The 16,797-nt window shown below is 45.0% G+C and overlaps 1 protein-coding gene across 1 annotated transcript; it reads left to right on the top strand.

Moving 5' to 3' along the window:
• The first annotated feature begins 6,445 nt into the window (after positions 1–6,445).
• Positions 6,446–16,676, top strand: LOC124663769 (protein argonaute 4A-like). The gene is made up of 22 exons (XM_047201433.1): positions 6,446–6,691; positions 6,786–7,024; positions 7,107–7,340; positions 7,456–7,589; positions 7,697–7,794; positions 7,894–7,991; positions 8,068–8,221; positions 13,611–13,727; positions 13,843–13,950; positions 14,040–14,102; positions 14,190–14,303; positions 14,368–14,542; positions 14,625–14,740; positions 14,845–14,982; positions 15,112–15,239; positions 15,350–15,415; positions 15,661–15,724; positions 15,795–15,915; positions 16,043–16,116; positions 16,196–16,290; positions 16,398–16,429; positions 16,507–16,676. Exons 1-22 carry the CDS (start codon positions 6,446–6,448, stop codon positions 16,674–16,676), a joined length of 2,784 nt encoding a protein of 927 aa, XP_047057389.1.
• Positions 16,677–16,797: the final 121 nt, after the last annotated feature.

Below are 16,797 nucleotides of genomic sequence, written 5' to 3'. Positions count from 1 at the left end.
CATATTGCAAGCAAACAACTCCACCAGGAACAAATTCAGGACACAGCACCCCTAACCAATCCCTCATTGCCCCCTTTGAGGAGCATTTTTGAGAACACATCTACCACAAAATTAAAAAGACCAGGAGACAGGGATCTCCCTGTCTTAAGCCTTTACCAGTAAGGAAAAAATCACTTTCAACCTCATTAATTTTCACACCCACCGATCCACCAGAAGTTAGTCGTTTAATCAACCTAATCCAGTAAAGGACTAAAACCCCTAAGATGCAAGATCTCATAAAGGAAATCTAGATTAACCCTATCATATGCCTTTTCATAATCAATTTTAAAGACAAACCCCTCTTTCTTCCTCCTATGAACCTCATGCACAATTTCATGTGCAGTAACCACACTCTCTAAAATATATCTGCCCTTGATAAAAGCAGATTGATTATAAGAGATTAACCTCCCTATTATTTTAGCCAATCTATTTGTTAAGACTTACAGAAAATCTTGAAGCTACAATTCAAGAGACTTATAGGCCTAAACTTCCTCATAGTCCTAGCATCATTTTCTTTTGGAATCAAAGTAATCATAGCAAAATTTAGTCTAAAGATATCCAACTTATCTTCAAACCAAGCATCAAATAAATTCATTAAATCTTGTGCAATAACATCCCAGTACTTCTGGTAAAAGAAAAAAGATAAGCCATCAGGTCCAGGTGCACCATCAGCATAAGAACCAAAAACAGCCTCCTTCACCTCATCTAAAGTAAAACGACTCCCTAACATCTCATTTTCCTCTATAGTTACTTTTTCTTCAGGAAGGAAAAAATTATCTAACAACCTAATGCCAGGTCTATCTTCAGCACCAAATAAATCCTTATAATAGTGTTTAGCTATCTCTAACATATCTTTAGTTTCAGTGACAGGACCATCAGGCCCATCTAACACAGCAATCATTTTCTTCCTTCTCCTTTGATTAGCTAAAGCATGAAAATAAGCAGTATTCCTATCTCCTTCACATATATCTTTATCTCTGGAACGCTGCTTAGCTTTAATCTCCTCAATGAGCCAAAAAGAACTTAGCTCTTCAAGGATTAGATTAAATCTTTCAGCTTCCCCATCCGACAGACTCTTGAGATTCAGCTTTAATATCTAGTCTATCATATTCCTCCATAAGGTTTTTCTTTTTCTTCCTAATTTCAGCATCAATATTTGCACTCCACCCTTTAGCAGAACACCTAAAGCACCTAACCTTAGATTGCCAAATATCCAAAGGGTTATTACTAAAAACCTGGGTAGACCAAGCTTTAACAACCACCTCTCTCAAATCTACTCTAGTACTCCACCATTTCTCAAATTTAAAGCTACTCTTCCTAGGCACCACATTTTCCCCAGAATCCCAGAAAATGGGAGTATGATCACTACCTAATCTAGGTAAAGCTCTTGCATTTCCTAAAGGAAACAAAGCCTCAAAACCAAGTAGTACAAAAAATCCTATCAATTCTACTCATAATTCTATTACTTTGGTTATTACTCCAAGTAAAGGATCTACCAGCTAGACCAATTTCCACTAGGGCCCACAAATCAATCCAAGCATTGAATTTATCAGCCCATTTAAAATCTATCACTCCATTACTTTTATCACACTGTGACCTAACCAAATTGAAGTCACCTCCAATCATAGCAGGCCCATCCCAACCCAAACACAACTCATGCAACTCTGAAATAAAAGCATCTTTACCCTCTTCATAAGGAGAGCCATATACTGTAGTAAGCCTAATTACCACACCAGTACTTTTAACCCTAACAACTGTGCTCACAGAGAAGGTTCTAATGTCCCAAGAAATTATCTCAAAGACATCACTATTAACCCCAACTAAGATCCCACCAGCTGAACCAACTGCAGGACTGAAATTCCACTCAAAATTTCTATTTCCTAGAAGGTTTTTCAAGAAGGATCTAGAGAACTTCTCTTTTTTTGTTTCCTGAAAGCCAATGTAATCAACTTTCAGAGGTATGACAGTGTCCTCCAAACACTTCTTCCTACCAGGGGCAGTGATCCCTCTAATGTTAAAAAAGGAAATTAACATTGCACTCTCTTCCTAGGGTGCTTGCCCCGTGATTTCCTAATGACCTCTATCCATTTTTCACCTTCAACCTCATAATCATCTACATCTTGCCTATTACAAGTAACAGGAGTTGTTACACCTCTTCTCACCCTAGAAGCTAGAGAAGAACCATTGCAACTTTTTCCATTTATGATCTCTAAATCTACCTTATAAATGGAAGCTAAAGGAGACCCATGAGTGTTATTCTCACTAAGGATCTCAATATCTACTACCACATTCCTATTATGAACCACCTTGCTCACTGGACACCTAGACTGAGGAGACCCATGAGTATTATTCTCCCTAGGGATCTCAATATCTATTACCACATTCCTATTATGAAACACACTACTCACTGGACACCTAGACTGATCAGCCTGAACTTCCTCTTTTTCACAACTACCACTAACAGCAGATATATCAACACCTACATTTCTAGCTAGAGATTCAAGATAATCATCATCTAAGGACTGAAAAGCATTAGAATGCATTATACCTTTCATCTTTTTGTTTGGCTCTTCTAGGTTATTCTTCTTCTTGTACTCAATAGCCTTCTTCATCACATTCATCGACCTATCCACCCTGGAACTCTGTCTTGTAGCCTGAACAGGACCCCAGGTTTTCTTCTTCCTTGTCTTCCTCTGTTGGTCAGTATCCACCACTCCTATTATATCAGGCTTCTCAAAGCTAGGCATAATATCCTCTGGAAGAGTAAACTCCAAGCCTTCATTCACCTCTCCACTGCCTAGATCAATCCCATTCTTGCAAGTTAAGCTTCCCTGGTCTTCCAAAAGGAAGTTTTGTATTTCTTCACTCACCTCCTCATCAATCTTGCTAGGCCCACTCCTCCAGATGAATCTTCCTTCCTCATCTACCTCACCATTCTTGAGCAGCAAATCATACACTTCTTCTCCACTAACATACTCTTTCACCTCTCCACCATCAGTAACCAGCCTCCTTCCTACAGAACCAGAACTAGCTGCATTAGGATTCACTACCACAGAATTTGTAGAATTCCCTGCAACGATCGCCTCTGTCTGTATCCATCCCATCCTGTCTTTCACTGTTCTGCTCCTCATTTTCATGCTCATCATTCCCATCAGAAGGTGGAGGTGGTGGTGGGACAGGTGGATCATCTGCTACCCCAGTAGTAGGTTCACCCTCAGCCTCAAACAGCAACTGATGGAATTTCCCTTGGAAATGAAAGAGCCTGCCAGCAGGAATCTTGGTAACATCCCTGCACTTTATCTTCACCCTTACCACCTCAGCACAATCCTTGAACACACTCATCCAGTCAACTTCTTCAAGGATACCACACACGAATACGAGCTTGAGCTATTATATTCCACTCACACCATGGAGGTTGCAGACCATGTATCTTCATCCATGTCACCTGCATCACTGCCACAGGGTCTGGATCATCATCCCAAGCCTCAACTTTGACCCACACTCCAGGCTTTGTCAGTCCAAACCTAGGGTACCCAATCACCTGGTCCACTCGGAAGATGAGGAGGGAACTTCACCAGGTATGACCATTGGGTAAGTTCTCTGATCTGCCATGGCCAGTTTGTCCTATAGATCCCTGCAAACTCCTTGGCTAGCTCAGCTTTAGATATATTCCCCTCTTCTATCAGCACCAGCCCACAATTCTTTGTAGTAGTCACAGGATTTACAACTACCTCAGGAATCTCAATATGGAAGAAATCTAAGCCATTAGCTGCACTCCCTATGTATTTAGCCACTTGAGGAGGTCTTTTGATGACAGGGCAACCTTCCACACCATGATTAGTAGCCTTGCAAATGAAGCAAAAGGCTTTCTTGTCACAAGATTGCTTGAAGTGTCCAGGCTCACCACACCCAAGACAGATAGTGTCTACATAAGACATCTGATTTGGAATCACCTGAACTTCACCTCCTCCACCATTCTTCTTCTTCTGCATCTGCTTTGCCATCCCACTCTTAGCTTTAGCACCATTTTCTTCCACATGACCTTGAGAACTCTGTGGATTTTCTTCAGCACTTGGAGCAATCCATTGGTTGGACTGAAATCCAAACTGCTGAGGGTTGAACTGGGGGTAGGGACCTTGAAAGGCCCAGGGAGGAGGTAGGCCACCAGGAACAAATCCATAGGACTGTGGAGGGAATTGAGGATATGGACCTTGATTCTGCTGAAAGGGCTGCTGTTGTTGCTGAGGACCCTGCTGAAATTGATTGCTGTTGAATTGCTGTCGATTCCAATTGTCACCTCTCCCCCTCCAGATCCCCTTCCTCTGTTTCTTCCTCCACGCCCTCGGTCAGCCATGATCACCACCTCAGACTCCAGATCAATGAATTCAACCTCTTCAACCCCCAGGTAGCATAAGCTTGGTCTCTCTGGTGGTAATGGCGGCGGAGGAGGGGAGCTCCGAACCCTAGAGCGTGGTGGGCTTATATATGGAGCCACCCTTGTGGGAGGGTTGTCTAGATGCTTGGGAATATCCCACAGCTGTCCAAAAAGCGCTTCTAGCTCCTTATCCTCCATGTCTACAACCGGCACATGGTCTCCACCACCTTTTGACCTGGTCCACGACGCCATGGACGAGCTCCTAGAACCCACCAACACCTCCTTCGCCTTTCCGCTCCCGCCAAAACCAAGCGCAGCTGCTCCAATCAAGTCTCTGTACTTTCTAGCACCTCTGGCATCTTGTTCAGCAACCGATTGTGTTGGCGCAGAATCATCAGAGCCAACGCCGCCTTCAGCTCCGGTACAGCAAGCCCCAGCGGAAATGGCCTCCTGTTCCACCTCGGAGGAAGCAGCGCAAAAGCTTTCTCCCTCGCCAAAACGAACAGAGAATGCTGGTCGCTCACCTCTAAACTCTGTTCCGACCTCCCATTCCCCTCTGTTCGCAGACTCTGAGCGGTGTCCTGCAACTCTAGATCTCGCTGGAAGACCTCCTGCACCTGCACAGCTCTCGGACCAGGCTTCCGCCCCTGAACTGGCGCCTGGAGCGCCATTACCGCTCCGAAGACGAACTTGGTCTCCGGCTCCACCTGTTCCCTCGGACTCCGCTGCCGCTCCGAGGTAGGCGAGCTCGGGACCAACGGCGATTGGCCCAAACGAGCCCACGCAGAAGCTGAAGCCGCTGCTCCCAGGTGAAGTAGATCGGTCCTCCGCTGAATCCCTGAGCGCCGACCTCGACCCCGCCATTGCCGATCCAGCTTCCTCACTCGCAACGCCTTCGCAAGCTCCCATCTCCCCTTCCTCACCTCCCGCACCAGACCGCCACCACCACGACCGCTCCCCCGCCTCCGCTCCGTCCTCATCCGTGCAGATCGCCAGCGTCAGCCTTCGATTCGCCTTGGATTGCGGTAGGAACCTAGCTAAGGGCGGCGAGCTCGGTGTGAGTGACTGTGGAGTTTGGGGGAAGGCAAGTGGCAAGGGCAGGCTCTCGCGCGACGCGTGGAGAGGCATACGCCGCGCCCCTGGCCCGCCATGGACGCGGATCGAGGAGATCCCGCCATGAACAGGACCTTGGGTCGGACTCGTGGTGGAGTCGCCGAGGAGTCGCGAGAGCAACGTCATTCTCTACCAATATAGTATTTGTTGTAATAGCATCCTGCTGCAACTCTCCCGCACGAGCACGAGAATTTTCAGCTCAGTTTATGATGTGTGTATGCAGGTGTCCCGGCGGAGTCCTGCAAGCCGGAGCACCGTTCGCCGGTCATTGCCCTCCCTGCATTTTTCTTCTTGGATTTCTATTGTATCTCTTCTTTAATCTTCGCGTGCTTCCGAGCTAGTACTAGTTTCCGAAGTTGTTTTACCGTGCATTTCTCTTCGTTTTTCTCCAAACGAGGACAGATCCCTAGCACGGTAGTCTCTAGATCGGCGGTTTTGAGGTTTTTGCCTGCAGCGAACTCAATCCATACTGCATTAGTTCTTCTTCTTGACGGATCTGTCTCTCAAAGTTAGATTCACGCATCACGCATTCAACTTGTCAAAGGGTCTGCTGCTCTTACGCTTGATACTGTTCATCTCGAAAAGAAAATGAGGGTTTTCACTTTTCACTGTAGTATGGTGGCGTTGTACTAGTTACTGGTTTAATTGTTTCCTGATTATTATTGGTTCCCCGGTCTTCTTTTTGGTTGATCTACAATCAGCTGGACTTGTGACTGAACCCCAGATTCCATTTTGTGAGGGAAAATACCATGTAGTATAAGAATTTTTCCATGCGACATAAACTGCATTCTGTTTTATTAATTTGTACAGCACACAAGTAGTGGCTGCGCTTGATAAAAGAATGGAACAATGCCTGGTTAATTCCGTACCGAATATATACTTGTTGATCAAATTAGTTTGTTGTGTTCTTCTTTGTAGATGGAGTCTCAAAGTGGCAAGGGAGATCCCAGCAAGCCACCGGCGTCTGATGGTAGCAAGGGCGATCCCAGCAAGTCACCAGTGTCTGACGGTGGCAAGGGTGGTTCCAGTATGACGGCCAAGCCTCAGAGGCTTCCCATCAAAAGGCCAACCCAGCATGCAACAAAAGGGAGGCCCGTAATGCTACTCACGAACCATTTCAAAGTCTCTCTCACCAGAACAGATCAGATACTCTACCACTATGATGTACCCACGGCAACCCCATATCTCACCCTATGGTTTACTTTTGATGCCTACTTTTTGACAATTTGTTTTGAATTTTTCGTCATGTTGAGCACAGGTGACTCTGAAGTACGATGACGGCAAACTCGCTATCGGAGAAGGCGTGGCCATTTCGAAAAAAATCGGAGAAGGCGTGGGCAGAAAGGTGATGAAGCAGCTGTACGAGACCTATGCCTCACATCTCGCGCACAAAGTATTCGCCTATGATGGCGAGAAGGGTCTCTTTACCGTTGGGCCTCTCCCATTTAAGAACAATGTGTTTGACGTAGTTCTGTGCGACGACGCTTCATCGGGAAAGTATGAAGTTGAGCTGTTCGAATCCATTGAGCTAATCGATCTATTGCTGTTTTTGGGACTTGTCTTGATGATAAACCTGCAGGACTGGAACGAGCCGGAGCCCCGGAGGAGATGGCAGTCCAGGACCAAGTGACAAGAAGAGAATGAAACGACCAGAGTATGCCAAAAGATTCAAGGTGGAGATAGCCTCCACCTCTGCGGCAAGGATTCCGATGAGTGCCATTGCCCAGGTTCTGCGTGGTGGTCAGGAATCTGAGAACTCGCAGGAAGCTATACGGGTTCTCGACATCATACTGAGGCAGCATTCTGCAAGACAGTACGTCGGTTAACTTTTCGAACTACCTCCCGATCTTTTACCAAATGCATTTGATGACACTTGTCCTTAGGTTTTTATACCCAGCATGCTTCAATGATGTTTTTGTCTTATACAGGGGTTGTCTCTTAGTCCGAGAGTCTTTTTTCCGTAGCGAATTCGGCTCCATAGACTTGGGTAGTGGCGTGATCGGTTGTCGGGGTTTCCATTCTAGCTTTCGACCCACTCAAAATGGGCTTTCGCTCAACTTTGGTATGTTTTAAACCTAGAATCCTAATTTCATGAGATTATTGGTAAATTAGTTTGTTACAAGTTGACGGTTCATACTTTATGAATGATTGATTGTTCCATTTGTGTAGATTTATCCACAACGATGGTAGTGAGACATGGTCCTGTGATTGATTTTCTGCTCTTCAACCAGAATATTAAGGACTGTAAAAGAATTGATTGGGGCAAAGTAAGTCAAAATCTAGTGACTTCATAAACTTTATAGCCCTCAGAGAATCTATGATTAGATTACATTATTTGCATGTTCTAACCCTGGACATAATATTAGGCCAAGCGTGCACTGAACAATCTATGGATCAAAACCACTCACAGGAAAGCGGAATTTAAGATTGTTGGATTATCTGAAAAAAGATGCTATGAACAGAAGTAAGACCTTACTCTTGAATCGTGATGTGTGACCTCAGGTGCTCTTGTTTAAGATAAAAAACATTCTTTGATGTAGGTTCTCACGAAAGCAAGGAGAGGGCAACGGTACTGTGGAGGCAACTGTTTATGATTACTACATGGACCGTTGGTCTATCAAGCTGGATAACTCTGCTGATCTTCCCTGTCTTAATGTGGGGGAGCCAGATCGTCCAACATACCTCCCGCTGGAGGTCAGTGCCTCTCACTGTTATTGTTCTAAATCTTTTTTGCGGTATAAATCTTTGTGTTTATGGTGCTCATTATAAACGTAACTATTTCGCTTGAACAATCGATACACCACAAGGTGCTCGAGGGCTGATTATATTTGGATTACATCGGAGGAGTACAGGGAGGAGTCGGGGATATCGTACAAGTCGGTATCGGTACTACATACGGGAGAGAAGGGGAGAAGGACTCCAGGCACCGTACTACATCTAACAGCCCCCCTTAATCTAAGCTTCGAAGAAGATTAAGATTACGTCTAAATTCATGAAGATGTCTGACTGGGAGTGCCTTGGTGAAGCCATCAGCAACTTGATCTTTGCTTGAAACAAACTTAATATCCAGTTTCTTGTTGGCTACTCTTTCTCTGACAAAGTGGAAGTCAATCTTTATGTGTTTTGTTCGAGCATGAAAAACTGGGTTGGCAGACAAGTAAGTCGCACCCAAGTTGTCACACCACAAACATGGCTTTTCTTTGAGCTTAACACCAAGCTCAGCAAGAACAGCTTCAACCCATATTAATTCTGCTGTGGCATTAGCAAGAGATTTATACTCTGCTTCAGTACTTGATCTTGACACCGTAGCCTGTTTTTTGGCACTCCATGAAACTAAGTTAGGTCCAAAAAATATTGCAAATCCACCTGTAGAACGTCTATCATCAAGGCAACCGGCCCATCAGCATCTGAGAAAGCACTTAGAAGTGTAGAAGGAGACTTCTGAAAAGTGATGCCCATCTTGAGAGTATCCTTGACATATCTAAGAATTCGTTTAACAGCTGACCAATGAACTGTAGTGGGGGCATGAAGAAACCGACGTGACCTTGTTAACGAGAAGGATAAGTCCGGTCTTGTCGTTGTAAGATATTGCAAAGCTCCAACAATGCTTCTATATCGAGTACTATCATCAGGACCAAGAGGCTCTCCTTCAAATAGCGAGAGTGGATCCGAAGAGGACAAGGGGGTGGGTGCACCCTTGCAATCATACATACCAACCTTATGAAGCAAATCTGATGCATACTTCTGTTGAGTCAGTAGCAAACCATCTGAAATACTTTTGACTTCAATTCCAAGAAAGAAGTGCAAATCACCAAGATCCTTGATGGCAAAGCTTGTATTGAGATTTTGAACCAAGATAGAAATAGCCTGGTCCGAAGAGCTTGTCACTATAATATCATCAACATAGATTAACACAAAAATAGTGATACTACCCTTCTGATATAGAAATAAGGATGTATCTCCCTTCGAAGATGTGAAACCAAGATCATATAGCTTTGAACTCAGGCGAGAGAACCATGCACGTGGAGCCTGTTTCAGACCATAAAGAGCTTTGTCAAGTTTGCACACATAGTGAGGAACATTGGGATCCTCAAATCCTGGGGGTTGTTTCATGTAGACCTCCTCTTCCAGAACACCATGCAAAAACGCGTTCTTGACATCTAGCTGACGCAAGCTCCAACCCCGAGAAACTGAAACTGTTAAGACAATTCTGATAGTAGCTGCTTTGACAACCGGAAGCTGCTTTGACAACTGGACTGAAAGTATCTTCATAGTCTATTCCATACCTTTGTTTGAACCCTTTAGCAACCAGACGAGCTTTGTATCTATCAATTGTACCATCGGACTTCTTTTTGATACGATAAACCCATTTGCAATCAATGAGATTTTTGTTAGAGCTGGGAGGAACAAGGTGCCAAGTCTTATTCTGAAGCAATGCATCATATTCTTCCCCCATTGCTTGGCGCCATTGAGAATCTCCAAGAGCTTCGGACGAGTGTTGGGTTCACCTGTAGACGTAAACATGCCATAGCGGACTGTGCCATCTTTATAAATTTTTGGATGTCGAATACCTTTCTGTAGACGAGTACGCACACCAGATACTGGAGGAGCCACTAGTTCAGGCACAGAAGATCCAGCAGCAGCATGTTGGTCGGGCGCGTGGCGTCCAGGAGGCTCTTGGCGCGAGCGAGACGTCGTGGTCACGCGATCCGAAGAAGGCGCATGCGCACGACCCGAGGCAGGCATGGATGGTGCGTCCATGCGAACCGTCGAAGACGCGGGATCAGGCGCGTCCACGCGAACCGTCGAAGGCGTGGGATCAGGCGCGGAGGACGCGTCCACGCGAACCGCGTCCACACGAACCGTCGAAGGCGCGGGATCCGCAGATCTTGTCGCGGGGCTAGGAGACAGGGGCGGACTGGTGGGCGCGGAGGATACGCATGTGCCCGCATCTTCCTGGGGATCAGCTCCCGCGCGATCCAAGACAATCAGAGGATCATCCTCGTTGTCCACGGAGGAGTTTTCTGTTGCATCAAATTCTGCATCAGTATCAGCTTCGTTTGAGCTCGTTTCTTCTCCGTTTTGCATGAAACTTTCACCTCCAGTATAATCTTCTGAAGAACTATGATCTGCAATAATATGAACTGAAGTATCTCGAACATTGTTAGTGACAATTGGTATAATAGGAATAGGCATATGATCATCAATATTTGCATCCCCATGAGTAGATGATGAAGGTAAAAGAAGAATCTCTTCTCGAAGACGCTTGCCAGCATTAGGATGTAAGGCAGCAAAGGGAAAAATATTTTCATCGAAAACAACATCTCTAGAAACATATACGCGACCATTGGAAAGATCAAGGCATTTAACACCCTTATGAAGAGGGCTATAGCCAAGGAACACACAACATGTAGAACGGAAAGCAAGCTTTCGTTTGTTGTAGGGACGAAGATTTGGCCAACAAGCACATCCAAAAACACGAAGAGACTCATAGTTTGGTTTGGTGTGTAAGAGGCGTTCAACAGGAGTTTCATTATTAATCACCTTGCTAGGAAGCAAGTTGATGAGAAACGTGGCGATAAGAAAAGCTTCATCCCAAAACTTAAGAGGCATAGATGCATTGGCTAGCAAAGCAAGACCAACTTCAACAATGTGACGATGTTTACGTTCAGCAGATCCATTTTGTTGATGGGCATGAGGACAAGAAACATGATGTGTAATGCCTATCTTTTGGAAGAAACCATGGAGTTTTTCATATTCACCACCCCAGTCAGTTTGCATAGTTATAATCTTCCTATCAAATTTCCTTTCAACCATGTGTTGAAAGTTAAGGAAAGCTTGATAAACTTCAGAACGATTCTTTAACAAAGTGATCCAAGTAAATTTACTATAATCATCAATAAAGCTTACATAATAAGAGTGTTTGCTAACGGAAGCAGGTGCGGGACCCCATACATCAGAGAACACTTGTTCCAAAGGAAAAGTAGAAACACTAGTGGAAATAGGGTATGGCAACTGGTGACTTTTTGCTAACTGACAAGAGTCACAAACATAGGGATTTATTTCTGGGGTATGAGAGATGCTATATTTCCTAAGAATCTGCTGAACAATAAATGAAGAAGGATGTCCTAGACGACGATGCCACGTTGAAGACGAAGGCTTTATGGTAATGAAAGCTTGCTTGGAAGATCCGGTAGAAAAAGGCACTAGCGGATAGAGGCCACCATAACACGGTCCTTTAAACAGAATTCTCCTTGTGTCCAGATCCTTAATCAAAAAGAAGTAAGGGTGAAACTCAATGAGAACACGATTATCAAGAGTGAATCTATGAACCGATAGGAGATTTTTAGAAGCACTAGGAACATGCAAGATATCATCAAGGTAAAAATAAGTACCGGGGGTATGCAAAATTGAATGACCAATATGACTAATTTCTATACCATTGCCTTCAGCAGTCTGAACACGATCACGCCCAATGTACTTGTCATGAGTAGAGAGTTTGTTCAACTGTCCTGTAATATGATCTGTAGCTCCAGTATCGGTGTACCAATTTGTATCAACTCCATAAGAGGCAATATTGGCAGTTTTGTCAGGGCGCCTATCATCATCATCAGCTGATCCATCACGTTTGAATCGCCACCAGCAATCACTAGCCGGGTGCCCATGTATAGTGCATATCTGACAAGTAACATCCACAAAAGGAGTAGGAGCACGACCACGAACCCGAGTGCGACCTTCACGGCGGTCCCGGCGATCATCACGGCGATCATCATAGCGGCGACCCTCATCACGACGATCTCGACGATCATCCCGGCGATCTTCATAGCGGCGGCCCTCATCACGGCGAGACCAATCATCACGGCGGCGCCCTTCATCACGACGCCACCCATCATCACGGCGACGTTGCTCATCTCGGCGCATACGATCATCATCACGACGCGGCTCGTCACGCCGCCAACGGTCATCATCTTGGCGGCCACGCGGGCGGTTGTCGGCAGCACGGCGGGCAGCATTGGCGGATGACACAAAAACATCTCCAGACTCCAGAAGCTCAGCTTGGCGCATATCATGTGCACACATCTGATCAAAAAGTTCATCAAGCGTAGTGCCAGGGTTGCCATTGACAGCAGCAACAAGATTATTGTAGGAACCATCAAGCCCATGAGTGATGTACCCCACGAGCTCATCTTCATCAACAGGTTTGCCCACAGAGGCAAGCTCCGAGCAGAATCCTTTCATCTTGGCAAAGTATTGGGCAGTTGTAAGATCAAGTTTCTTGGTGGAATTGAGAGCGCCACGCAGATGATTCACTTTAGAACGAGACTGAGATGAGAGCATCTTGGTGATGACTGCCCAGACCTCAGCGGTGGACTCAAGACCAGCAACATGAGCAACAATTTCTGGAGAGAAGGAGTTGACCAGATATCCAAGTACAGTCTGGTCACGTGCAACCCAGACAGCATATTCTGAATTGGGGATCATCTTCTTCTTTTTTTCACTATCTTCAATCTCCAAAAATTTCTCAGGGGCTTTGTCTGTTCCATCAAGCAGCCCGTACACCTGGGCACCTCGAAGGATGGGGAAGACGAGCGTTTTCCAGAAGATGAAGTTGCTCCGGGTGAGCTTCGTGGATGGAGGAGAGCCGAGGTTGAGCGGAACCGAGGAGGACGACGATGTAGCCATTGCGCGGTGGCGATCTGGAGGATCACAACAGCAGCAGGGAGTATTGGATATTGATTATCGTCTATTGGAAGGAGCAGCGACGGCCAGAACGGCGGCGGCTGTTATCGGCTGTTTGAGCCAGCGGCGGCGTTTGGGAACACAGCAGCAGCAGGTTATTTGTCGAGCTAGATGTCGTCGGAAGAGCGAGGCTCTGATACCATATAAACGTAACTATTTCGCTTGAACAATCGATACACCACAAGGTGCTCGAGGGCTGATTATATTTGGATTACATCGGAGGAGTACAGGGAGGAGTCGGGGATATCGTACAAGTCGGTATCGGTACTACATACGGGAGAGAAGGGGAGAAGGACTCCAGGCACCGTACTACATCTAACACTCATTTCATGTTTGCAACCAGCTTTGCCATCTGCTGCCACTACAAAGGTACAAAAAGTCTCTCTCCACGCTGCAAAGGTCAAAACTGGTTGAGGGATCCAGGCAGAAGCCGCGTGACAGGATGTCGACTTTGTCTCGTGTAAGTTCCAAACTCTGATACCCTGAATTCAGCTCAACTGCAGTAGATATGATCACAAGGTCTAAAGGATATTGAAAAGACCAGAAGTCTCAAATTTCTTGACCATCCATGCTAGGCGTTGCGTGACAATAATTATGATACCGAACCAATGTTGAGGGAATGCGGCATTTCGATAGCTCGAGATCCTATGAAGGTTGAGGGTAGAGTCCTTCAGGCACCACAGGTTGGTAGAGTCTTCACAGGACGATTTTATAGTGCATGCCATGCAGACCCATTGTTGCTTTACATCTGACTGAATCTCTTAATGTGCAGTTAAGCGCTGCACATGGTAGAGAACTTTATACACCTAATGGGAGGTGGAATTTCAATAATGATGTGAGTAACTGAGCATAAATCTTGATTGCGCTCCACACCTAGACTCTTGACTGTCGATGCGATAACATTCTTGTTTCTGCTCCCCAGAGGTTCATTCGGCCAATTAAAGTGACGGCCTGGGGAGTTGTTAATTTTTCGGCACGGTGCAATGTTAGTGATCTTATCAGGCGCCTTATGGAATCTGCTCGCAAGAAGGGAATTGTAAGTTTACCGCACCACCAAATCTTGGGATTTTTTGAAAAAAATTCTCGCATCGTTCAACCAGTTCGTTTTGCAGCCAATAGACAATTGTGGTGCTATTATTGAGGAGGGGGGTGATATGAAACGGGAGCGTCCAGAAAAAAGGGTGGAGACTATGTTTAAGCAGATACTAGACATATCAAATCAAAACCCAACATTTCTCCTGTGTCTTCTTCCTGAGAAGAACTGTGACATCTATGGTTTGCTCTGCTACCTCAGCTTTGCAAATAAGCTTTTTATTATGCCTTTATCTAGCATACAAACCTTAATTGTACTTACCAGGACCATGGAAGCGTGAATGCCTTGCAGTACATGGTATCTTTACCCAATGCTTGGTTCCTCCTGCTAATATCAAAGATCAGTACCTCACAAATGTACTGTTAAAAATAAATGCCAAGGTTTGCAGTGTGATCTACATAGCCATCTTAAATGTGTGGCATAACTTGGCTTGTTAGTTGAAAACCTAAATGTTTCGTTCTTTTCCTTCCCATTTGCCAATCAGCTTGGCGGGTTGAATTCACAGCTTAAAAGTGAAATAAACAAAGGCATTCCTCTGGTGTCAACGATTTCAACCATTATCTTCGGTATGGATGTTTCTCATGGTTCACCTGGACGATCTGACGTACCGTCGGTTGCTGCAGTAAGTAACATATTTTGCCCATGTTTCCAGTTTTCTGGAGTAAGAAACTCAGGTGCCAGCTGATGGTCCTGGACAATTTTCATACCAAAATTTTACGGGCGCACCTAACTGTTTTTGGTTGTTACCTAGGTGGTTAGTTCCTTGGAGTGGCCAAACATCTCAAAATACAGAGCTTCTGTATGCACTCAGGCACCCAGGCTGGAAACGATTGATAAGTTGTTTAAACAAGTTGGAGACGATGATCAGGGCCTCATTAAGTGAGATGCTTCTTTTGGCTTTGACTTAAGTTCAATTTTACATTTAAGAATATACTGCCTCCTAATCATATGCCTTCCTTTTGTTGCTCACTGAGATTTTAATGTTGCAGACCTTCACTACTCGAATTCTACAAGTCCAGTAGAGGGAAGAAACCAGAACAAATTATCATTTTCAGGTTGGTAGTCGTCCTGAGATTATTGTGCACAATGCCAATTGTTAGTGGTCTTTGCTTCTCAGCAGCATAGTTGTTCTGAAGAAATTGGTGGATTAATTGGAGTGCTAAGACTTGCAGAATGCCAATCGTCAGGACATTTACGCCCTTTGTTTATAGTGACTACAAACTGACTAATACCTGGTGTTGTCTCCAAGTTTACTTTGGCACCCTGATTCTGTCTGAGAATTCTGTTGTCTTGATTCTAGGGATGGAGTTGGTGAGAGCCAGTTTGATGACGTGCTGAACACTGAGCTAGCTGAGATCATTAAGGTAAAACATATACGATATCCAATTTCTCTTGAGCCAGTTCTGACTTGTAATATCTTTCTGACTGATGCAGGCATGCAAATTTCTTGATGACAAATGGTTACCCAAGTTCACGGTGATAGTTGCACAGAAGAATCACCACACAAGATTTTTCCCGCACAATGACAATGAGCGTAATCCTAATGTCCAGCCTGGTAACCTACATCTTTCATATTTTTTTCCATATCTTAATTATTTACAATTATATGAATCAAACGAGCTCATTTCCTATGTTTATGCACATACTTTCTTATCATATATTCTTGTTACGTCCGTATGTAGGCACTGTTGTAGATGACGGAATCTGTCATCCCAGTAAATATGATTTCTACATGTGTGCTCATTATGGGATGATTGTATGTTCTCTCTACCTTGAGTTGTGATGGGAATTTACTTGTTTATTTAAATCTAAGCCATTCGACTTGTGAGTTCCAGGGGACTACAAGGCCAACACACTACCATGTGCTCCATGATGAGATAGGCTTCTCTCCTGATGAGCTGCAGGAGCTCGTCCATTCCCTCTCCTACGTGTATGTGCACTGAAGCAGTTGCAAAATATGCAGTTCTTACCTTGACTCTTGTGACCATCGTTGCATTATTCAGCTCTGACATTTCAATGCTTGTGAACTCGTTTCAGGTATCAGAGGAGCACCACAGCAATCTCAGTAGGTAAGCAAGATTTTCCACTACTTGATTTCACAAGATATGACAGCAGGGCGTTGCTGATCACCTGAATTTTCCCTCAGTTGCTCCCATCTACTACGCACACCTTGCAGCGGCGCAGGTGGCGAAGTTCACCAGGCTGGATGACATGTCAGAGACATCGTCGAGCCATGCTACCCAGGCTGCACCTGCCCTGGTGCCAGAGCTACCTCGTCTGCATGACAAAGTAGCGTCATCGATGTTCTTCTGCTAAAGCTGGAAGTTTTCTCATCATTCGTTGGAAGTGACTGTAACTTCCGAATCAAATGCTACATAATGCCGGTAGTGGTGTCCATGTCAAAGCCTGAACTATGCTTTTGGACTTGGCTGCTCGT

Source organism: Lolium rigidum, chromosome 6 (assembly GCF_022539505.1).
Source record: "Lolium rigidum isolate FL_2022 chromosome 6, APGP_CSIRO_Lrig_0.1, whole genome shotgun sequence".
NCBI classification, from domain to species: domain Eukaryota; kingdom Viridiplantae; phylum Streptophyta; class Magnoliopsida; order Poales; family Poaceae; genus Lolium; species Lolium rigidum.
This window is presented reverse-complemented; position numbering and strand designations above follow the sequence as displayed.

Coding starts and splice junctions, on each gene's coding strand:
- LOC124663769 (XM_047201433.1), top strand. CDS start 6,446: ATGGAGTCTCAAAGTGGCAAGGGAGATCCCAGCAAGCCACCGGCGTCT. Junction 14,543..14,624: donor GAAGAACTGTGACATCTATG/GTTTGCTCTGCT, acceptor TGTACTTACCAG/GACCATGGAAGCGTGAATGC. Junction 16,291..16,397: donor GTCCATTCCCTCTCCTACGT/GTATGTGCACTG, acceptor AACTCGTTTCAG/GTATCAGAGGAGCACCACAG.